Below are 21739 nucleotides of genomic sequence, written 5' to 3' on the forward strand. Positions count from 1 at the left end.
CCAGAACATTGTGAACATCCTTTTACTCTGGTTGTCTTTGATCCTCAAGTCATTTTCTGTTTGTTTTAACCATGTTCTGTTTCATCAATAAACTTTTATCAGTAAAAATATTTGATTGTTCTGGACATTTCCTGCTGAGATTGATGCACTTTAGGGAAAGTGGGTGAGAGGGGTTGGCAGGCTCTTTAACATGCTGGGCTTTCAAGAGAGCTGTTAAACATGCTCTCTCTCTGACCCCTCACTCAACTTCACTCCGTTATTTTCCAGTTCTGTTCTGGTCCCGCCTGGGGTAACATCTACTCGATCTTTTCTCCTGAAGGAGCACTGTGAGTTCTAGGTTACTCGTACATAAGGACAGATGCTTCAAGCAACAGATCAAGCATGGATGTAAAAGATTCTCCAGCTCTCTCTTTACCCTTATCCAAGTTGTGGACAGTTCTTACTCTGTGTTATTTCCCCCAAGCCCTTAATTGTCCCAATCTATAATATTATTCCTTTTAGTTTAATTTTCCTCACTTTGTGTCCATGTGCAGTGTGTTTAATTGGATCCTGATTGTTTTGAACTCAGTTTCTCTGGAGTGTGTGTCAGTGCCTTGATGATGTCACAATGTTGTCTCAATCCCCTGTCACATTAACCATTTCATTTCCTGCTGTGTCTCAAGTAGCTGTGTGTGTTTGGGACCCGCTCTTCACTCCATCTCACCATGAAGTTAGGCTTGCTATTTTTCACACGTAACAAATCACATCTGCACACTCACTCCGGTGTCCCAAAATCATGTCACACATTCTTAACTCTCAGATGTGCTGACGAAAGGATCAAAGTGAGTGTCTGTCTTTCTTATTTCCCCGTTATTGTCTGATATTTCATGCAATGACCGAGCTTTCAAATGTAGATTTCTTTAAAACAAAGTTCATGGATGGCGGAGTGTTTCACAGACCAAGTATTATGCTGGCCTTCACTGATTTACAACTCCGCTAATACAAAGAACAATATGGCGGCATGGTGGCGCAGTGGTTAGCACTGCTGCCTCACAGCACCAGGGATCCAGGTTTGATTCCTGGCTTGGGTCACTGTCTGTGTGGAGTTTGCACATTCTCCCCGTGTCTGCATGAGTTTCCTCCGGATGCTCCGGTTTCCTCCTGCAGTCCAAAGCTGTGTGGGTTAGGTTGATTGGCTGTGCTAAATTGACCCTAGTTTCTGGGGGATTAGCAGGGTAAATATGTGGGGTTACGGATATAGGCTGGGATTGTTGTCAGTGCAGGCTTGATGGGCCAAATGGCCTCCTTCTGTACTATCGGGATTCTATTCTATGAATATAATGAAGCAATATAATGGGCATCTTGTTTATTTTCAGCCTGGGCTAATACAGTAACCTGGAGTTTTATGACCCTTTTGGAATTGTTGGGTGGAGCCTGATTGAAAGGTCAGCGTTCTCTTTGGACATTTTTTTAAACAGGAGAAAGATTTTAGTTTTCTTTCGTAACAAGCTCTTTGGACTGCAGACTGAGAGCAGTGTTTCTCATCTCTCTCTGTGGAGTGAAGATTCTGCTGCCTGTGAGTTGCCAGCTGGAAGATAGTGGCAAGCAGTCTCTCTCTCTCTCTGTCTCTCTCTCAAGGTCCTGAAAGTTCCAGCACTGGGAAGTCAAAGTTTGAATTCAACATTTAAAGGACTAATTCACAACAGGTGTTAAAAAGCTGCCAAATCCAGCATCACGTGAGCATACCTGCTTTCTGGGCAAAACCTAGAACTAGGGTGTATGTTTGAAGGGATTATTTGATTTGCAACTGTATACTTAGCTGTGCTGGTTGATACAAGATCATGGTTGCTTTTTATTGCAATTGGTAAAAGTTATGCTAATTTTTCTTCTTATACTTTAACTGTGTTCTTAAATACACTTTGTTTGATAAAAGCTTCCTCGTGGCTCACTTGAATCGTACCTGGAGTGAAATATTTATGCTCACCCATGCCAAAATCAAAGTGCAAAACTTCTGGCTAGGCTGACTTTGTAAAACACTTTGGAGTTTCTGACCTGGGTCATAACACGTTTAACCACGCTCAAGGTGAGTTATTCAAATTCCTTTATTGTCCAGGACAATATCTTCACAGTATCTTTAAAACAGAAATTAAACATTCCCGTTTGATTTCAGGTATTAACATGTTCTGTTAGTTTGTTCTTTATTGTCAATGTCAGGCTGGGGTTATTCTCCTTGGAGCAAAGGAGGTTGAGGGGAGATTTGATAGAGGTGACAAGATTCTGACAGGTTTAGATAAGGTGGACAAAGAAAAGCTGTTCCTATTAGCCGATTGGACAAGGACGAGGGGGGACACAGATTTAAGGTTTTGGGTCAGAGATGCAGTGGGGGGATGTGAGGAAGAATATTTTGATGCAGCGAATGGTAATGACCTGGAACTCGCTGCCTACGAGGGTGGAGGAAGTGGAGACAATAAACAATTACAAAGGAAATTGGATGGGCATTTGGGGCATTTCAAAAATAAATGCTGACTAAATATCTCTGAACTTCCTAACATCCTGTCACTCTGTGATCCTTGTGAAATTTAAAACAAGGTATTTACAACAAGACTCAAAGAGCATCAGCCCACTGGAGGCAAAGTTGTGAGACCGGCCAGTCCAGCAGAAAGAAACCCTCCGACCCTCCCCATTGACCAACTGTGAGAATGAACAAAATGCAGTCCTGGATGTAATTGAGAGCAGAAACAATAACAGCAGAATCTAATCCCCATATTCACTTGTGAACTTGTTGGTGTGTCAGCAGGGTGGATGAATCACAGAATCCCTTCCCACACTGAGAGCAGATGAACAGTCTCTCCCCAGTGTGAACTCGCTGGTGTGATTGCAGGGTGGATAACCGAGTGAATCTCTTCCCACACACGGGGCAGGTGAACGGCCTCTCTCCAGAGTGAACTCGCTGGTGTCTCCGCAGATTAGATAACTGAGTGAATCCCTTTCCACACTGAGAGCAGGTGAATGGCCTCTCCCCAGTGTGAACTCGCTGGTGTGTCTGCAGGTTTGATAAATGAATGAATCCCTTCCCACACTGAAAGCAACTGTATGGCCTCTCCCCAGTGTGATTGCGCTGGTGTGTCTGCAGGCTGTACAATTGAGTGAATCCCTTCCCACACTGAGAGCAGGTGAATGGTCTCTCCCCAGTGTGAACTCGCTGGTGTGACTGCAGATGAGATAACTGAGTGAATCTTTTCCCACATGCAGAGCAGCCGAATGGCCTCTCTCCTGTGTGAACTCGCTGGTGTTTCTGTAGGTTGGATGACTTACTGAATCCCTTCCCACACTGAGAGCAGGTGAATGGCCTCTCCCCAGTGTGAACTCGCTGGTGTGTCTGCAGGCTTGATATCTGAGTAAATCCCTTCCCACACTGACAGCAGGTGAATGCACTCTCACCAGTGTGAACTTGCTGGTGTCTCTGCAGAGTGGATGAATCAATGAATCCCTTCCCACACACCCAGCAGGTGAACGGCCTCTCCCCAGTGTGGCTGTGCCGATGAGCTTCCAGTAGAGAGGGCGCTTTGTATCTCTTCCCACAGTCCTCACATTTCCACGGTTTTACCATATTTTCAGTCTCCTTGTATCATTTGAAACCTTGTCCACACAGAGAACACGGTATGGTCTCTCCCTGCTGTGAATGCTGCGATGTATTTTCAGGCTGTGTAACTGGTTAAAGCTCTTTTCACTGTCAGTGCACTGGAACATTCTCACTCAGGTGTGTGTTTGTGTCCCGGTGTTTTTCCAGTCACACTGCTGCTTAAAATCTTGCAGTCAAACATTTCTCCTTCCCATTCAGAGGCTGAGGATATTTAGTTTCCAAGGAATCGAGTGACTCTGTCAGATCGAGATGTGATCGTTAAGATTTATCGGTGTGATTCCTCTTCTAATATCCTGTAAAAACAATTTACAAAATTCATCACAGTCAGTACAGGATAGAAATTCAGAACAGACAATTCTAGTTTCTGTGGAACATTCTTTCCTCTCTGATTCCCCAAAAGCTGTAGATCTCCATCCCACACACTCTCCCTCCATTCTCACTCTGCTGTATCTAATATTCAACCTCCCAATTCTCCTGAAGGTGCTGATTGAGGCTGATTGACAGATCCATGCTCACTGCTTCCTGCCCTGGACACAGAGAGCTGAAAATCTCCATGCAGACTGCCAGTCTAACAGAAATATGGCTACATTCTTGACTAAGAATGTTTTAAATGGATTGTTTCAGTGAGTGAAGATACAGGGGGGTTGTGATTGATGATGATATTGAACTTGCTGCCAACGTGGGTGATCATAGAGTTTTACAGCATGGAAAGAGGCCCTTCGGCCCATGGTGTTTGTGCCGGCCATCAAGCACCGTTCTATTCTAATCCCATTTTCCACACTTGATGTGTAACCTTCCATACTATGGCATTTCAAGAGCTTATCTAAATTCTTCTTAAATGTTATGATGATTCCCACCTCTACCACCCTTTCAGGCAGTGAGTTCCAGATTCCCACCACCATCTGAGTGAAAAAGCTTTCCCTCACATCTCCTATAAACCTCCTGCCCCTGAACTTAAATCCAGGCCCCTGGTTATTGACCTCTCTACTAAAGAGAAAAGTTCCTTCCTGTCCCCCCCTATCTGTGCCCCTCAGAATTTTATACACCTCAATGTTAGGCTGGATAACTTGGGGTTGTTCTCCTTGGAGCAAAGTAGATTGATAGAGGTGTACAAGGGTACATGGAGGTGTCAAAGTTTTCATGCTCTGTTTACACGTGTACAAGCTCTGACTATGGGTCATCCAGTCTCGAAACGTTGGTTCTATTCTCTCTCCACGGATGATGTCAGATCTGCTGAGATTTTCCAGCATTTATTGTTTTTATTTCCCTTTCTATTTCCTTCTCTGTCACCGCTCTGCCTCATCAATAAGACATTGGGACTCAGAGGGTTGATGCAGTTTGATGGACAAGTTGTCTCCATTCTGAACACTGATTGACAACATTGCCCTCTACAAACATGGCGGCCGCACATGCGCACTGTTGCATATTGCCCCCAATAAAGATGGCGAACGTTAAACCGAAACGAACATGAGGAACTGCAGCCCTGCTCGGTACAAACTGGGTCCGGGAAGCTCTCTTCCGCATTTTGCGACTCTCACAACATAGAACATAGAACATTACAGCGCAGAACAGGCCCTTCGGCCCACGATGTTGCACCGACCAGTTAAAAAAAAACTGTGACCCTCCAACCTAAACCAATTTCTTTTCGTCCATGAACCTATCTACGGATCTCTTAAACGCCCCCAAACTAGGCGCATTTACTACTGATGCTGGCAGGGCATTCCAATCCCTCACCACCCTCTGGGTAAAGAACCTACCCCTGACATCGGTTCTATAACTACCCCCCCTCAATTTAAAGCCATGCCCCCTCGTGCTGGATTTCTCCATCAGAGGAAAAAGGCTATCACTATCCACCCTATCTAAACCTCTAATCATCTTATATGTTTCAATAAGATCCCCTCTTAGCCGCCGCCTTTCCAGCGAAAACAATCCCAAATCCCTCAGCCTCTCCTCATAGGATCTCCCCTCCATACCAGGCAACATCCTGGTAAACCTCCTCTGCACCCTCTCCAAAGCCTCCACATCCTTCCTGTAATGTGGGGACCAGAACTGCACACAGTACTCCAAGTGCGGCCGCACCAGAGTTGTGTACAGTTGCAACATAACGCTACGACTCCTAAATTCAATCCCCCTACCAATAAACGCCAAGACACCATATGCCTTCTTAACAACCTTATCTACTTGATTCCCAACTTTCAGGGATCTATGCACACATACACCTAGATCCCTCTGCTCCTCCACACTATTCAAAGTCCTCCCGTTAGCCCTATACTCAACACATCTGTTATTCCTACCAAAGTGAATTACCTCACACTTCTCCGCATTAAACTCCATCCGCCACCTCTCGGCCCAACTTTGCAACCTGTCTAAGTCTTCCTGCAAACTACGACACCCTTCCTCACTGTCTACCACACCACCGACTTTGGTGTCATCAGCAAATTTGCTAATCCACCCAACTATACCCTCATCCAGATCATTAATAAATATTACAAACAGCAGTGGCCCCAAAACAGATCCCTGAGGTACACCACTTGTAACCGCACTCCATGATGAATATTTACTATCAACCACCACCCTCTGTTTCCTATCCGCTAGCCAATTCCTGATCCAATTTCCTAGATCACCCCCAATCCCATACATCTGCATTTTCTGCAGAAGCCTACCATGGTGAACCTTATCAAACGCCTTACTAAAATCCATATATACCACGTCCACTGCCTTGCCCCCATCCACCTCCTTGGTCACTTTCTCAAAAAACTCAATAAGGTTAGTAAGGCACGACCTACCTGCCACAAAACCATGCTGACTATCACCTATCAATTCATTACTCTCCAAATAACTATAAATCCTATCCCTTATAATTTTTTCCAACATCTTGCCGACAACAGAAGTGAGACTCACCGGTCTATAATTCCCGGGGAAGTCTCTGTTCCCCTTCTTAAACAATGGGACAACATTCGCTAACCTCCAATCTTCTGGTACTATACCAGAGGCCAACGACGACCTGAAGATCAGAGCCAGAGGCTCTGCAATCACTTCTCTTGCCTCCCAGAGAATCCTTGGATAAATCCCATCCGGACCAGGGGATTTATCTATTTTCAGACCCTCCAGAATATCCTGCACATCCTCCTTATCAACTGTAATACTGTCTATTCTACTCCCTTGCAACCCAGTGTCCTCCTCAGCTATATTCATGTCCCCTTGCGTGAACACCGAAGAGAAATATTGGTTCAATGCTTCACCAATCTCCTCCGGTTCCACACATAACTTCCCTCTGCCATCTATAACTGGCCCTAAACTTGCCCTAACCAACCTTCTGTTCTTGACATACCTATAGAACGCCTTAGGATTCTCTTTAACCCTATCCGCCAAAGTCTTCTCATGTCCCCTTTTAGCCCTTCTAAGCTCGCTCTTCAACTCCCTCTTAGCCAATCTAAAGCTTTCTAGTGCACTACCCGAGTGCTCACGTCTCATCCGAACATAAGCCTCCTTTTTCTTTTTAACCAACAAAGAAACTTTTTTGGTGCACCACGGTTCCCTAGCCCTACCAATTCCTCCTTGCCTGACAGGGACATACCTATCACAGACTCGCAGTAGCTGCTCCTTGAAAAAACTCCACATGTCGGACGTTCCCAGTCCCTGTAATCTCCTAGTCCAACCTATGTTTCCTAATTCTCTCCTAATAGCCTCATAATTACCCTTCCCCCAGCTAAAACCACTGGCCCGAGGTTCATGCCTATCCCTTTCCATCACTAAGGTGAACGTAACCGAATTGTGGTCACTATCACCAAAATGCACACCAACTTCCAAGTCTAGCACCTGGTCTGGCTCATTTCCCAGCACCAGATCCAATATAGCCTCACATGCTTACACGGCGTTTCCACCCACCAGGACGATCCATTGCTCTCTCCGTACCGCCAATCACCTCGAACAGATTTCCGAGCCCAAAATAACCGTTTTCCATCGCCATTACTCACACTGCGCATGCTCATGTCAAAGTTGACCCCGCCCCTCGTTCGCTCCGATTGGTTGGAGGACCGACCGCTCCAGATCGGTCCTCCAGCACTGCACCTTCTTCCCATTGGTCCGCGCTGCCGTCAGTGTCAGGCGGACTGGCTGGAGTGAATGCATGTGGTTATGGGAATAGGGCCTGGATGGGATGGTGTTTGGTACAGACTCGATGGACAGAACGGCCTCTGTCTGTACTGTCGGGATTCTACAATGCTTTGTTTAATAGGAGACAAAAACTGCAGCCACTATTCAAGATGCAGTTTCAGCAACGCCCTGTATAACTGAAGCACAATATCTTTACTTCAATGTTCAATTTCTCTCAGAATAAAGGATTGCATTCCATATGTTGTTTGGGTTTAATATCAGTTGTTTGGGTTTAATATCAGTTGTTTGGATTTAATATCAGTTGTTTGGATTTAATCTCAGTTGTTGTGGGTTTAATCTCAGTTGTTTGGATTGAATCTCAGTTGTTTGGGTTTAATCCCAGTTGTTGTGGGTTTAATCTCAGTTGTTTGGATTTAATCTCAGTTGTTTGGGTTTAAACCCAGTTGTTGTGGGTTTAATCTCAGTTGTTTGGATTTAATCTCAGTTGTTTGGGTTTACTCTCCGTTATTTGGGTTTAATCTCAGTGGTTTGGGTTTAATATCAGTTGTTTGGATTTAATCTCAGTTGTTTGGATTTAATCTCAGTTGTTTGTGTTTAATCCCAGTTGTTGTGGATTTAATCTCAGTTGTTTGGATTTAATCTCAGTTGTTTGGGTTTAATCTCAGTTGTTTGGGTTTAATCTCAGTTGTTTGGGTTTAATCTCAGTTGTTTGGGTTTAATCTCAGTTGTTTGGGTTTAATATCAGTTGTTTGGATTTAATCTCAGTTGTTTGGGTTTAATATCAGTTGTTTGGGTTTAATATCAGTTGTTCTGGGTTTAATCTCAGTTGTTTGGGTTTAATATCAGTTGTTTGGGTTTAATATCAGTTGTTCTGGGTTTAATCTCAGTTGTTTGGGTTTAATCTCAGTTGTTTAGGTTTAATCTCAGTTGTTTTGGGTTTAATCTCAGTTGTTTGGGTTTAATATCAGTTGTTCTGGGTTTAATCTCAGTTGTTCTGGGTTTAATATCAGTTGTTTGGGTTTAATCCCAGTTGTTTGGGTTTAATCTCAGTTGTTTGGGTTTAATATCAGTTGTTAATATCAGGGATTTGTTCCCAGGAGCAGGCTGAGGGTGAGAGAGTGGGTTTTCTGACTTTAATTAATTATTTATTTTTTCAGTTAATTTTGGGTTTAAAATCGGAGGTTTTTTTCAAAACCGGAAGTCGGGCCAGGAGTGGCCTGGGGAAGTTTTTGGAGGGTTTAAAAGCGCACCAAAGTATACAGCGGGCAGCATCGTAGCGGGCAGCAGAGTGAGTGGGAAGTTGAGTGAGCTGTCAGGGCTTTGGCTCACAGGGCTTGGACGAGCAGGGGTGAGTTTTTGTTTCCTTACACGCTTATTAACTTTTCACTGTCTTACTTGACATAAAGTGTCCAGTATGAGTGTGAAACCAGTGTGCTGTTCCCAGTGTAGGATGTGGGAGGTCCTGGAGGCATCTGGCCTCCCGGACATCCACATCTGTGAGGGGTGTGTCGAGCTGCGGTTCCTGAGGGACCGTGTTAGGGAGCTGGAACTGCAGCTCGAGGATCTTAGGCTGATGAGGGAGAATGAGGAGGTGATAGACAAGAGCTATCATCAGGTGGTCACACCAGGGCAACGGGAGGAGGCCAAGTGGGTGATGGCCAGGAAGGGTAAGGCTAGGGTGGTTGAGAGCACCCCAGTGGATTTGCCCCTGCACAACAAGTACTCCTGCTTGAGTACTGCTGGGGGGGACAGCCCGCCTGGGGGAAGCAGCAGTGGCCGTGTCTCCGCAGTGGAGTCCAGCCCTGTAACTCAGAGGGCTAAGGAAAAGAGGAGGAAGGCGGTATTAATCGGGGACTCGATGGTGAAGGGGACAGACAGGCGTTTCTGCGGAGGTAGGCGGGATTCTCGCATGGTGGTCTGCCTCCCTGGGGCCGGGATCCAGGATGTCGCTAGTCGCGTCCCGGAAATCCTGAGGTGGGAGGGAGAGGAGCCTGAGGTAGCGGTACATATTGGTACCGCTGAAGTGGGTAGGAAGGGAGAAGGGGTCATGAAAAGGGAGTACAGGGAATTAGGGAGACAGCTGAGAAAGAGGAAAGCAAAGGTAGTAATCTCAGGATTACTGCCTGTGCCACGGGAAGGTGAGGGCAGGAATGGAGTGAGGTGGAAGATGAATGTGTGGCTGAGGGACTGGTGCAGGGGTCAGGGATTCAGGTTCCTGGACCATTGGGACCTCTTTAGGGGCAGGGGTGCTCTGTATACAAAAAACGGGTGGAACTTGAATCACACGGGGACCAATATCCTGGCCGGTAGGTTGGCTAAGGTTACTGGGGAGAATTTAAACTAGATAGGTTGGGGGGAGGGGAGCTAGAAGAGTTGACTAGGATCAAGGAACTAATTGATGGGGGGGGAGGATGCAGGGGTAAGGGGAATTACAAAATTAATGGTAGAGGAGAGGGTGCAAGTGAATGAAGGCGGTAATTTAGATAAGGGAGTAGAGGGAGAGGGTGTTCGCGACTCATCAAAGCGGGTCCAGATAAAAGCTGGAATAAGGACACTTTGCCTGAATGCACGAAGCATTCGGAACAAGGTAAATGAGTTGATGGTGCAAATCAGCACGAGTGGGTACGATCTAGTGGCCATTACAGAAACGTGGCTGAAAGGTGACCAGGACTGGGAGATGAATATCCAGGGGTATCAGGCGTTTAGGAAGAATAGACAGGAAGGAAAAGGTGGTGGGGTCGCGCTATTAATAAGAGATAATATCAGGGTAGTACTGAGGGATGACATAGGCTCTGAGGAACAAAACGTGGAATCATTATGGGTAGAGATGAGGAATAGTAGAGAGAGAAAGACACTAGTAGGTGTGGTATATAGGCCCCCAAATAATAATGTTGAGGTAGGGAGGGCTATAAACAAGCAGATAAGGGATGCGTGTAAAAACGGAACGGCAATAATCATGGGGGACTTCAACATGCACATTGACTGGCAGACTCAAGTCGGTAAGGGTGGAATGGAGGAAGAGTTCTTAGAATGCTGTCGGGATAGTTTCCTTGAACAGCATGTTACGGAACCGACGAGGGAACGAGCTATTTTGGATCTGGTATTGTGTAACGAGGTAGGTAGAATTAAGGATCTTATTGTGAAGGACCCTCTTGGGTCTAGTGACCACAATATGGTCGAATTTCTGATTCAGATGGAAGAGGAGAAAGTTTGGTCCCAAACCAGTGTCCTCTGTTTGAACAGAGGGAAATATGATAGGATGAGGGATGAATTGGCTAAGGTAGACTGGGAGAGCAGGCTGGCAGGTAGGATAGCTGAGGAACAGTGGAGGATTTTTAAGGAGATCCTTTTCAGTTCTCAGCAAAAATATATTCCAGCAAAAAACAAGGATTGTAAGCAAAGGGAGAACCGGCCGTGGATAACGAAGGAAATAAAGGAGAGTATTAAAATAAAAACAGCTGCGTACAGAGTGGCCAAAAATAGTGGAGAAACAAGTGATTGGGGAAAATTTAAGAAACAACAAAGAGAGACTAAGAAAGCGATAAAGAAAGGAAGGATAGACTATGAAGCTCGGCTAGCAATTAATATAAAAAATGATAGTAAAAGTTTTTATAAATATATAAAAAGGAATAGAGTGGCTAGAGTGAATGTTGGACCCTTGGAGGACGAGAGGGGGGAGTTAATAGTGGGAAATGAGGATATGGCTGAGTCTTTAAATAAGTTTTTTGTGTCGGTCTTCACGGTGGAGGACACAAATAGTTTGCCAAATATTAACGATAGAGGGTTGGCAGCAGGAGAAATACTTAATACAATTAATGTTACCAGAGAGGCAGTGCTGGGTAGACTAATGGGACTGAAGGTGGATAAGTCCCCGGGTCCGGATGGAATGCATCCCAGGGTATTGAAAGAAATGTCAGAGGTAATAGTGGATGCGTTAGTGATTATTTATCAAAACTCGTTGCATTCTGGGGTAGTGCCGGTTGATTGGAAAACGGCTAATGTTACGCCGCTGTTTAAAAAAGGAAGGAGACAAAAGGCGGGTAACTATAGGCCGGTCAGCTTAACGTCTGTAGTAGGGAAAATGCTGGAATCCATTATTAAAGAGGAGATAGCAGGGCATCTGGATAGAAATGGTTCGATCAATCAGACGCAGCATGGATTCATGAGGGGAAAGTCGTGCTTGACGAACATGTTGGATTTTTATGAAGATGTGACTAGGGCGGTTGATGGAGGAGAACCGGTGGATGCGGTGTTTTTGGATTTCCAAAAGGCGTTTGATAAGGTGCCCCATAAAAGGCTACTGAAGAAGATTAGGGCACACGGAGTTGGGGGTAGTGTGTTAAAGTGGATTGGGGACTGGCTATCCGACAGGAAGCAAAGAGTCGGAATAAATGGGTGTTTTTCCGGTTGGAGGAAGGTAACTAGTGGCGTGCCGCAGGGATCGGTACTCGGGCCGCAACTATTTACCATTTATATAGATGATCTGGAGGAGGGGACGGAGTGTAGGGTAACGAAGTTTGCAGACGACACAAAGATAAGTGGAAAAGTGAATCGTGTGGAGGACGGAGAAGATCTGCAGAGAGATTTGGACAGGCTGAGTGAGTGGGCGAGGATATGGCAAATGGAGTATAACGTTGAGAAATGCGAGGTTATACACTTTGGAGGAAATAATAACAAATGGGATTACTATCTCAATGGAAACAAATTAAAACATGCTACCGTGCAAAGGGACCTGGGGGTCCTTGTGCATGAGACGCAAAAGCCCAGTCTGCAGGTACAGCAGGTGATCAAGAAGGCAAATGGGATGTTGGCCTATATTGCGAAGGGGATAGAATATAAAAGCAGGGATGTCTTGATGCACCTGTACAGGGCATTGGTGAGGCCGCAGCTGGAATACTGTGTGCAGTATTGGTCCCCTTATATGAGGAAGGATATATTGGCATTGGAGGGAGTGCAGAGAAGGTTCACCAGGTTGATACCGGAGATGAGGGGTTTGGATTATGAGGAGAGGCTGAGGAGATTGGGTTTGTACTCGTTGGAGTTTAGAAGGATGAGGGGGGATCTTATGGAGACTTATAAGATAATGCGGGGGCTGGATAGGGTGGAGGCGGAGAGATTCTTTCCACTTAGTAAGGAAGTTAAAACTAGAGGACACAGCCTCAAAATAAAGGGGGGTCGGTTTAAGACAGAGTTGAGGAGGAACTTCTTCTCCCAGAGGGTGGTGAATCTCTGGAATTCTCTGCCCACTGAGGTGGTGGAGGCTACCTCGCTGAATATGTTTAAAGCGCGGATGGATGGGTTCCTGATCGGTAAGGGAATTAAGGGTTATGGGGATCAGGCGGGTAAGTGGTACTGATCCACGTCAGATCAGCCATGATCTTATTGAATGGCGGGGCAGGCTCGAGGGGCTAGATGGCCTACTCCTGCTCCTATTTCTTATGTTCTTATGTTCTTATATGTAAGAATTTTGATTTGTTTGAACTAAGATTTATGGGTTCACTTGTTTCCAACAACCTCCCTAATCATAACTCACCCAGGTTCCAGTGACTTAACCATATGGCAAGAAAGAACACTTTAAATGGTGAATTCAGAAAGTTTATTCACCATTAAAAATGTAACAAGTCAGAAAGATAAAAAAGCAAAGTATCGATCAACAGTAAAGGAGAAAGCTTAATTTTAACTTCTCTCCATCCCTCTCAGACCAGGACATGAAGTGGTGGCACTGAAAACACGGATAACTTGTAAAATCAACAGCTCCCAACACCTCTCTGTAGGACACAGTGGTTCGCACTGCTGCCTCACAGCGCCAGAGACCCGGGTTTGACTTCCGTCTTGGGTCACTGTCTGTGCAGAGTCGGCATATTCTCCCCCTGTCTGTGTGGGTTTTCTCCCAAAGTCCAAAGGACTTGCTGGTTAGGTACATTGAGCATTCTCCCTCAGTTTACCCGAACAGGCGCCAGTGTGTGGTGACTGGGGTATTTTCAGAGTAACTTCATTGCAGTGTGAATGTGTGACACTAATAACTAAACTTAAAAACACCTTGAACTTTTAAAACCTTTTGCCAAATTGGTTTTTAGAATCCCCTTTTTTATACTTTCAAAATGTAGAAAGCCCAGCTCAGCCAATTGTTGGGAATTAGCCAATTGGTCTATAACTTGTCAACAATGAAATTGGTTTGGTTTTTGGCTAATTGCACATATTGTCTTAATTTTAAGACAATTCTTTCTCTCAAACGATATCTCTTAGCTTGGGGTAGCCTGAGTGTCGACCAAGAATTGGTTAACATCAGTCATTCAATGTTGAGACATCTTGAACAGGAGCCAATTCATTCCCTCCAGTCAATGTTAACAATGTTTTCAAGTTTATTTATTACTGTCACAAGTAGGCTGACATTAACACTGCAATGAAGTTACTGGGAAAATTCCCCTAGTCACAACACTCCGGCATCTGTTCAGGTACATTGAGGGAGAATTTAGCATGGCCAATCCACCTAACCCGCATGTCTTTTGGACTGTGGGAACAAAAAAGAGCACCGGAGGAAACCCACACAGACACAGGGAGAACGTGCAGACTCCGCACAGTCACGCAAGCCGGGAATCGAACCCAGGTCCCTGGCACTGTGAGGCAGCAGTGCTAATCACTGTGGCACCGTGCCACGCTAACAAGTCTTGTTATCTGTTTTGTTTTAGTCTGTTGTCCTCAGAAGGGAACATCGTATAATCCCCACAACATTTTTACCATTCTTAATGTTTATAATTCTAAAAGTTATAAACTTTTGTATTCAAATTTACATTTCCAGCCTTTCTAACATATGCAGCAATGAATCATTTATTATTTAATTGTTTCACAATTCAGGCTGTCCATTTAACTAATCTCCTGCTTTACAATTGTGGGAACTTCAGTCCAAAAATAAGGTAGTCAAATGTGTTGTCAAAAACAGAATGTTCTTTATATAAATAAATAACAAAGTTTAAAAATCATTGGCAAACAAAAGGAAACAGGAGCATTGGAACCAGCCTGGACTTGCAGACTGAAACCCCGCCCAAAGCCCGCACGAGCTCAGAAGGGAGAAAGGTTGAGAAGAACACTCCATAACACTTCTCCTCCCCTTAAATTTCAATCCCCCATCAGGACAGAAATACAACAAAGTAATGTCTTTAACAATACGGAAGTCTGTCAGGAGCTTTGTGGTTTCATTGCGACCTGTACAATACCACTGGTAAATCTTGTAATGGTGTTTCTGGAATGGGAGATGAAGAGGGAGTTTGAGAATCTGTACATGAACATTCCTCTTCCACTCCCACAGCAGAGTCAACTGGCAAAGCTGGAACCATTTCCTGGTGAACATCCACAGCAGCATGACCCTCTGCCATGTTCTCAGTAATGGTTGCTGACTCTGAAACTGTTCCTGACTCGGGGTCACACCGCAAGTGAATCTGGTCTTCGTGGCTATGCTTAAAATTTCCACATTTAACTGGTTCCCATAAATCCTCAATTATAAAGCAAAATAGACAGAAGTTTCCAGGCGATTTAAAAACAAACAAACTGTCTGCTGAAAGGGTTAACTTTTCTACAGAACCTAAAGGGGTGGGGAGTGAGCAGAAAAAAACTTGGCACACAATTACATCACTTTACACAAGTTAAAAAATCTTCTCTAACAACAAAACAATCTGAATTTTAAACTTCATCGATTATTCTTTTTGTTTTCTTCCTCAACCGAATAATTTTAATTTGATCAGTTTTTGTTTGAGATGGGTAACTTCTGTTCTTTATAAACTGATTCACTCGTTTTGTTAGTTCTACATGAGAATCAGAACCCAGCCTTTATCATCCTTATCCTTTTTCTCCTTTTGCCACCACTCCCTCTGTTTTGCGGGAGGGTCGTGGGGATTCCAGTCAGAACTAATCATTTTATCACAAAAGTAAAATACTGCGGATACTGGAAACTGAAACAAAAACAAAAAATGCTGGAAAATCTCAGCAGGTCTGACAGCATCTGTGGAGAGAGAATAGAGCCAATGTTTCGAGTCTGGGTGACCCTTCATAAGAGCGCTTCTGAATTGTAATCCAGACTCGAAACATTGGCTCTATTCTCTTATCATTTTAATCGATATGTTTCTTGTTCTTAGTTTCCAAATGGCAGGTAAGAGACCTGTCCAGTCCCCACTTGAGCTCTGATTTTTCACTGGCCATGCTTGGGTAGGATTATAACCATTAGAATCTACTCTCAGAGGTCCGCTTTTCAGTCCATTGCTACTTGAAGTATACCGTCACTTCACCAACTATCAGGTCACAAATATATGATAAAATAATTTAAATAATGCCTGAAAACGCTTTGAACCAACTACCTATCATCGTTAGTTGATTGGTCAGACCCCCTTTTTACAGATTCAAGTATCTCAGCCACTGAACACCAGCCAGTCCTGGAATAAGTTTAATTCTCACTCATTCTGAGTAAATATTCTTACCAGGTCCTCTGTTGGGGCCCTGCTAAGCAGCTTTAATGGTCTGTGATTGCAGAAACTGAGCAGTCACAGGAATGTGGTCAAGATAGTCCAGTCCCATAATGCCTCACATTCAATCTGCAGTCCTTCAATGATAACAGAATATGTGGCTCTATGTAGCTGCCTCGGCCACGATCAGCGCCAACACTGCCCTCTTCAACTGCCACAATGCCGGAGGTGTAAGTACACCCACAGTGCTGTTAGGGAGGGATTTCCAGCTACACATTCCAGACATTCACTGGACTGTAGGTGGATACCAGATTGATATATTCCATTCACCCACACCCAAGGTGAGTTATTCCAATTTCTTTATTGTCCAGGACAATATATTCACAATATCTTTAAAACAGAAATTAAACATTCCTATTTAATTTCAGGTATTAACATATTCTGTTAGTTTGTTCTTTGTTGTCAATGTCAGGCTGGGGTTGTTCCCCTTGGAGCAAAGGAGGTTGAGGGGAGATTTGATAGAGGTGGACAAGATTCTGACAGGTTTAGATAAGGTGGACAAAGAAAAGCTGTTCCCATTAGCTGATGGGACAAGGACGAAGGGGGTGCAGATTTTGGTTCAGATATGTGGGATGGGGGGTGGAGGGGCGGGGAGGGGGGCGATGTGAGGAAGAATATTTTGATGCAGCGAATGGTAATGACCTGGAACTCGCTGCCTACGAGGGTGAAAGAAGTGGAGACAATAAACAATTACAAAGGAAATTGGATGAGCATTTGGGCGGGCTTTCAAACAGAAATACTGACTAAATATCTCTGAACTACCGAGCACCAGCCACTGGAGGCAAAATCGTGAGACCGGCCAGTCCAGCAGAAAGAAACCCTCTGACCCTCCCCATTGACCAACTGTGAGAATGAACAAAATGCAGTCCTGGATGTAATTGAGAGCAGAAACAATAACAGCAGAATCCAACCCCTGGAATCACTCGTGAATTTGCTGGTGTCTCAGCAGCTGGGATGAAACTCTGAATCCCTTCCCACACAGAGAGCAGGTGAATGGTCTCTCCCCAGTGTGAACTCGCTGGTGTGTCCGCAGGCTGGATGAGTTAGTGAATCCCTTCTCACACTTCGGGCAGGTGAATGGCCTCTCTCCGGTGTGAACTCGCTGGTGTGTCTGCAGACTGGATGAGGCAGTAAATCCCTTCCCACACTGAGAGCAGGTGAATGGTCTCTCCCCAGTGTGAACTCGCTGGTGTGTCTGCAGGCTGGAAGACTTGGTGAATCCTTTCTCACACTGAGGGCAGGTGAACAGCCTCTCTCCGGTATGAACTCGCTGGTGTTTCTGCAGGGTGGATAATTGAGTGAATCCCTTCCCACACACAGTGCAGGTGAACGGCCTCTCCCCAGTGTGAACTCGCTGGTGTGTCCGCAGGGTGGATAACTGACTGAATTTCTTCCCACACACGCAGCAGGTGAATGGCTTCTTCCCAGTGTGAACTCACTGGTGTTTCTGCAGGCTGGATGACTGAGTGAATCCCTTCCCACACACAGAGCAGGTGAATGGCCTCTCCCCAGTGTGAACTAGTTGGTGTGTCCGCAGTTCAGATGACTGAGTGAATCCCTTTCCACACACAGAGCAGCTGAACGGCCTCTCCCCAGTGTGACTGCGTCGATGAATTTCCAGCCGAGATAGGCACATGTATCCCTTCCCACAGTCCCCACATTTCCACGGTTTCCCCATGGTTCGGGTCCTTGTGACTCTGTAGTTTAAACAATCAGTTAAATCTCACACAGACCATGGGTACAATCTCTCCCCGCTGTGAATGTTGCGATGTATTTTCAGGCTGTGTAACTGGTTAAAGCTCTTTCCACACTCAGTGCACTGGAGCACTCTTACTCAGGTGTGTGTGTGTCTCGGTGCTTTTCCAGTCACACAGATACTTAAAATCTTCAGAAGCTGACAGAACAGAGAAACATTTCCCCTTCTAGATTCAAAGGTCAGTGATATTGAGGTCCCGATGAATTGAGTGATTCTGTCAGATGTTGATGTGACGTTTGGTTTGAGATTTCTGTCTGTAAATTCTCACCTTCTGATATGCTGTAAAAGGAATTTACAAAAGTCATCAGTGTCAGTACAGGATAGAAATTCCGAACAGACAAATCAAGTTCCTAAGGAACATTCTTTTCTCCCTCATTCCCCAAAAGCTGTGAATCTCCATCCCACACACTCTCCCTCCATTCTCACTCTGCTGTATCTAATATTCACCCTCCCAATTCTCCTGAAGGTGCTGATTGAGGCTGATTGACAGATCCATGCTCACTGCTTCCTGTCCTGGACACATAGAGCTGGAAATCTCCATGCAGGCTGCCAGACAGATATATGTATATATGACTGGACCAAAAATGTATGGATTATATAGACTGGACTCACTTCCTTTCCCTTCAGTGACTAAGGACGGACAAGTCACCAGGACCCAATGAACTGCGTGTCAGCTTTTTAATGGAGGTTGCTGAAGAGATAGTGGAGAATTTTGTTGAAATTTTTTGTAACTTGCTAGATTCCGGGAGAGTATCAGAAGATTGGCAATCAACCAATGTGACGACCTTGGTCAAAAAGGGAGAAAGGCAGAAGGCAGAGAACTATAGGCCAGTTAATTTAACATCTATTATTGGCAAGATGCTGGAGTCAATAATCAAAGAGCAAATAGCTAATCATTTAGGAAAGCTGAATATAATCAAACCTCGTCAACATGGTTCTAAGAAAGATAAATTATTTTTGACAAATTTGCTTGAATTGTTTGAGGATATAAGAAGGAGGGTAGATCGCGAGAAATCTGTAGTTTATTTAGATATGGTGCCATGGCAGCACAGTGGTTAGCACTGCTGCCTCACAGTGCCAGGGACCCGGGTTCAATCCTGGCCTTGGGTGACAGTCTGTGTGGAGTATGCGCATTCTCTCCATGTCTGTGTGGATTTTTGAGTTCTCCAGGTTCTTCCCACAGTCCAAAGATGTGCGGGTTAGACTGATTGGCCGTGCTAAATTGCCCCTTTGTGTCCCAATAGATGTAGATTAGGTGGATTAGTGGGGTAAAAATGTAGGGCTACAGGGATAGGGCCGGGAAAGATAAGTCGAGAGTTGGGGAAGATGCAATAAAGTCACCCCTCTGTCTGCTAAACCTGGCAAATGGAGTTTAAAGTGGGGAAGTGTGAGGTCATGTATTTCAGTAGGAGGAATCAACAGGGAGATTATCTAAATGGAGAGAGGCTGCCGGTGAGTGAAGTACAGAGGGATCTTGGTGTTCTTGTGCATGAATCACAAAAAGCGAGCAGGCAGGTCCCACACGAGTTAAGGAGGAAAATGGCATTTTGGCTTTTATTGCAAAGGGGTTGGAGTTTAAAAACAGGGAGGTTTTGTTGCAACTGTACAGTGTGTTGGTGATGCCTCACCTGGGATAATGCATACAGTTTTGATCCCTTTACCTAAACAAGGATATAGTAATATTGGACATAGTCCAAAGGAAATTCACCAGGCTAATTCCTGGGATAGGAGGGTTGTCCTATCAAGAGGGAGTAAATTGTCAAGGTCTGTGTTCCTTGAAGTTTTGAAGACAAGGGAGTTATTGAAACATTTCAGATCCTGAGGGGGCTTGACAGGGTAGATGGTGAGATATTGTCACGAGTGGGAGAGTCTCAAACAAAATAAAGGGTCAGTCATTTAAAACTGAGGTGTGCAGGAATTTCTTCTCATGGAGGATGATGAAGCTCTGGAATTCCCCGCCCCAAAGGGTGGTGGAGGCTGGATCGTTAGAAGTATTTAAAGTGGAGGGGGATACATATTTGATAGATCGGGGACTACAGGGCTATGGGGAAATGGCACAGTAAAGGAGTTGAAACCGGCATCAGTCAGCTATGATCGGATTGAATGGCGGGACAGGCTTCAAGGGCCTGGTGGCCGCTCCTGTTTCTATTTCTCGTGATCAGTTGCTGCAAGTCAACAATTTCCCCCAGAATGAGAAACAAAATGGAAAGGGTGAGAAAAGAAAGTGTTTTACTCACAGATGTTGAAGACAGATGGAAGTTTGAGCCTGTCTGAAGCTCAATCTTCATTCAGAGAAAGAGCAGCAGCAGCTTCGCTGGGCAGGAATGAGCAGTTGAACAAGCTCATTGTCCAACTTCCGCATTCAGACAATGTGGGAGCTCTGATTGGCTGGAGGATCAGAGGCCTTCCGGTCCTCCAGAGTTCCCATTGGTCAATCCCCCGCAGACAGACAATGAGGGGCGGAGCCCCACGTGGGGATGGGCGGGCCTGTGCCCTCCAGCCGCGCTGAGCTGTTGTCCAATTGGAAAGGCTGGAAGACCCAGACAGACAATGGTCAGTGCGCCGGCTTTGTCCCGGGCCCCGCCCCACACCCGCACATGCGCATTCCCCCAAAACCCGCACATGCGCACTTCTGATTCACTTCCGCTCACCAGCTCTGGCCAATGGGAAGACTTGGAGGACCGGAAAGACCGTGGTCCTCCAGCCAATCAGAGCGCGGGCTTTGTGTGCATGAAGATTGAGCTTCAGACAGACTCAAACTTCCTTCAGTCTCAACCTAAAAGAGGCCAACATCTGTGAGTAAAACACTTTCTTTTCTCATTCTGGGGGTAATTGGAGAATTGCAACAACTGAAGGAAAAGGAAGTGAATCCAGGGAGAGTGCAGACTCAGGAAAGGTTGGCCCAGGTCTCTCTCTCTTAAAGAAATTTAAGAGAAACAGAAGATCGGAGCAGGAGGAAGCCATTTGGCCCTTCGAGCCTGCTCTGCCATTCATTAAGATCATGGATGATCAAGCAACTCAATCGTCTAATCCTGCTTTCTCCCCATAACCTTTGATCCCATTTGCCCCAAGTGCTATATCTAGATGCTTTTGAATACATTCAATGTTTTGGCATCAATTACTTCCTGTGGTCATGAATTTCAGAGACTCACCACTCTTTGGGTGAAGAAATGTCTCCTCACCTCTGTCCTAAATGGTCTACCCTGAATCCTCAGACTGTGACCCTTGGTTCTGGACTCCCCCCACCATCAGAAACATCCTCCCTGCATCTATCCTGTCTCGACCTGTTAGAATTTTATAAGTCTCTATGAGATCCCCCCTCATTCATCTGAACTCCAGCGAAAACAATCCTAACCGAGTCAGTCTCTCCTCATACATCAGTCCCGCCATTCCCTGAATCAGCCTGGTAAACATCCTTTGCTCCCTCAGCTTGACACATTTATTTGTCTGTCTAAAAGGATGGTCTTTTTTCTAATGTTCACAATTAAAGGGCAGCTTGCCCCAGGAGATGGCTGACATTTACGTTAATATAGGACAGAGATATGTCTAGTGTTGTTATAAGGTACCCAGATTAGATATATTATTTATGTTTCTGTAATAAAATACTTTTATTATTATTTCTTGCATTGTAATATAATGCTGTAGCGATGTTATACATTTCCAGTCATAAAGCCCATTACAGCACAGAAGGAATCCATTCGGTAACTCGAGTCCATGCTGACTCTCTGTATA

General features: G+C 45.0%; 1 protein-coding gene across 1 annotated transcript; it reads right to left on the bottom strand.

Moving 5' to 3' along the window:
• Window positions 1-2055: 2055 nt before the first annotated feature.
• On the bottom strand, window positions 2056-20295 carry LOC144485366 (uncharacterized). The gene is made up of 3 exons (XM_078203563.1): window positions 20245-20295; window positions 17202-17530; window positions 2056-3365 (listed from the first exon to the last, which is right to left on the bottom strand). Exons 1-3 carry the CDS (start codon window positions 20293-20295, stop codon window positions 2747-2749), a joined length of 999 nt encoding a protein of 332 aa, XP_078059689.1. The 3' UTR covers window positions 2056-2746.
• Between the last annotated feature and the right edge of the window lie 1444 nt (window positions 20296-21739).

The sequence above is a fragment of the Mustelus asterias genome, unplaced genomic scaffold (genome assembly GCF_964213995.1).
Source record: "Mustelus asterias unplaced genomic scaffold, sMusAst1.hap1.1 HAP1_SCAFFOLD_192, whole genome shotgun sequence".
Lineage (NCBI taxonomy): Eukaryota > Metazoa > Chordata > Chondrichthyes > Carcharhiniformes > Triakidae > Mustelus > Mustelus asterias.

Bases quoted from the DNA above. Each gene is read 5' to 3' on its own strand.
- LOC144485366 (XM_078203563.1), bottom strand. From the start codon at position 20,295: ATGAAGATTGAGCTTCAGACAGGCTCAAACTTCCATCTGTCTTCAACA. The intron at 17,531-20,244 runs GTGAGTAAAACA...TCCACCCTGCAG, and splicing joins TCCATCTGTCTTCAACATCT to AAACACCAGCGAGTTCATAC. The intron at 3,366-17,201 runs GCTGCTGAGACA...TCAGATATCAAG, and splicing joins GGATTCAGAGTTTCATCCCA to CCTGCAGACACACCAGCGAG.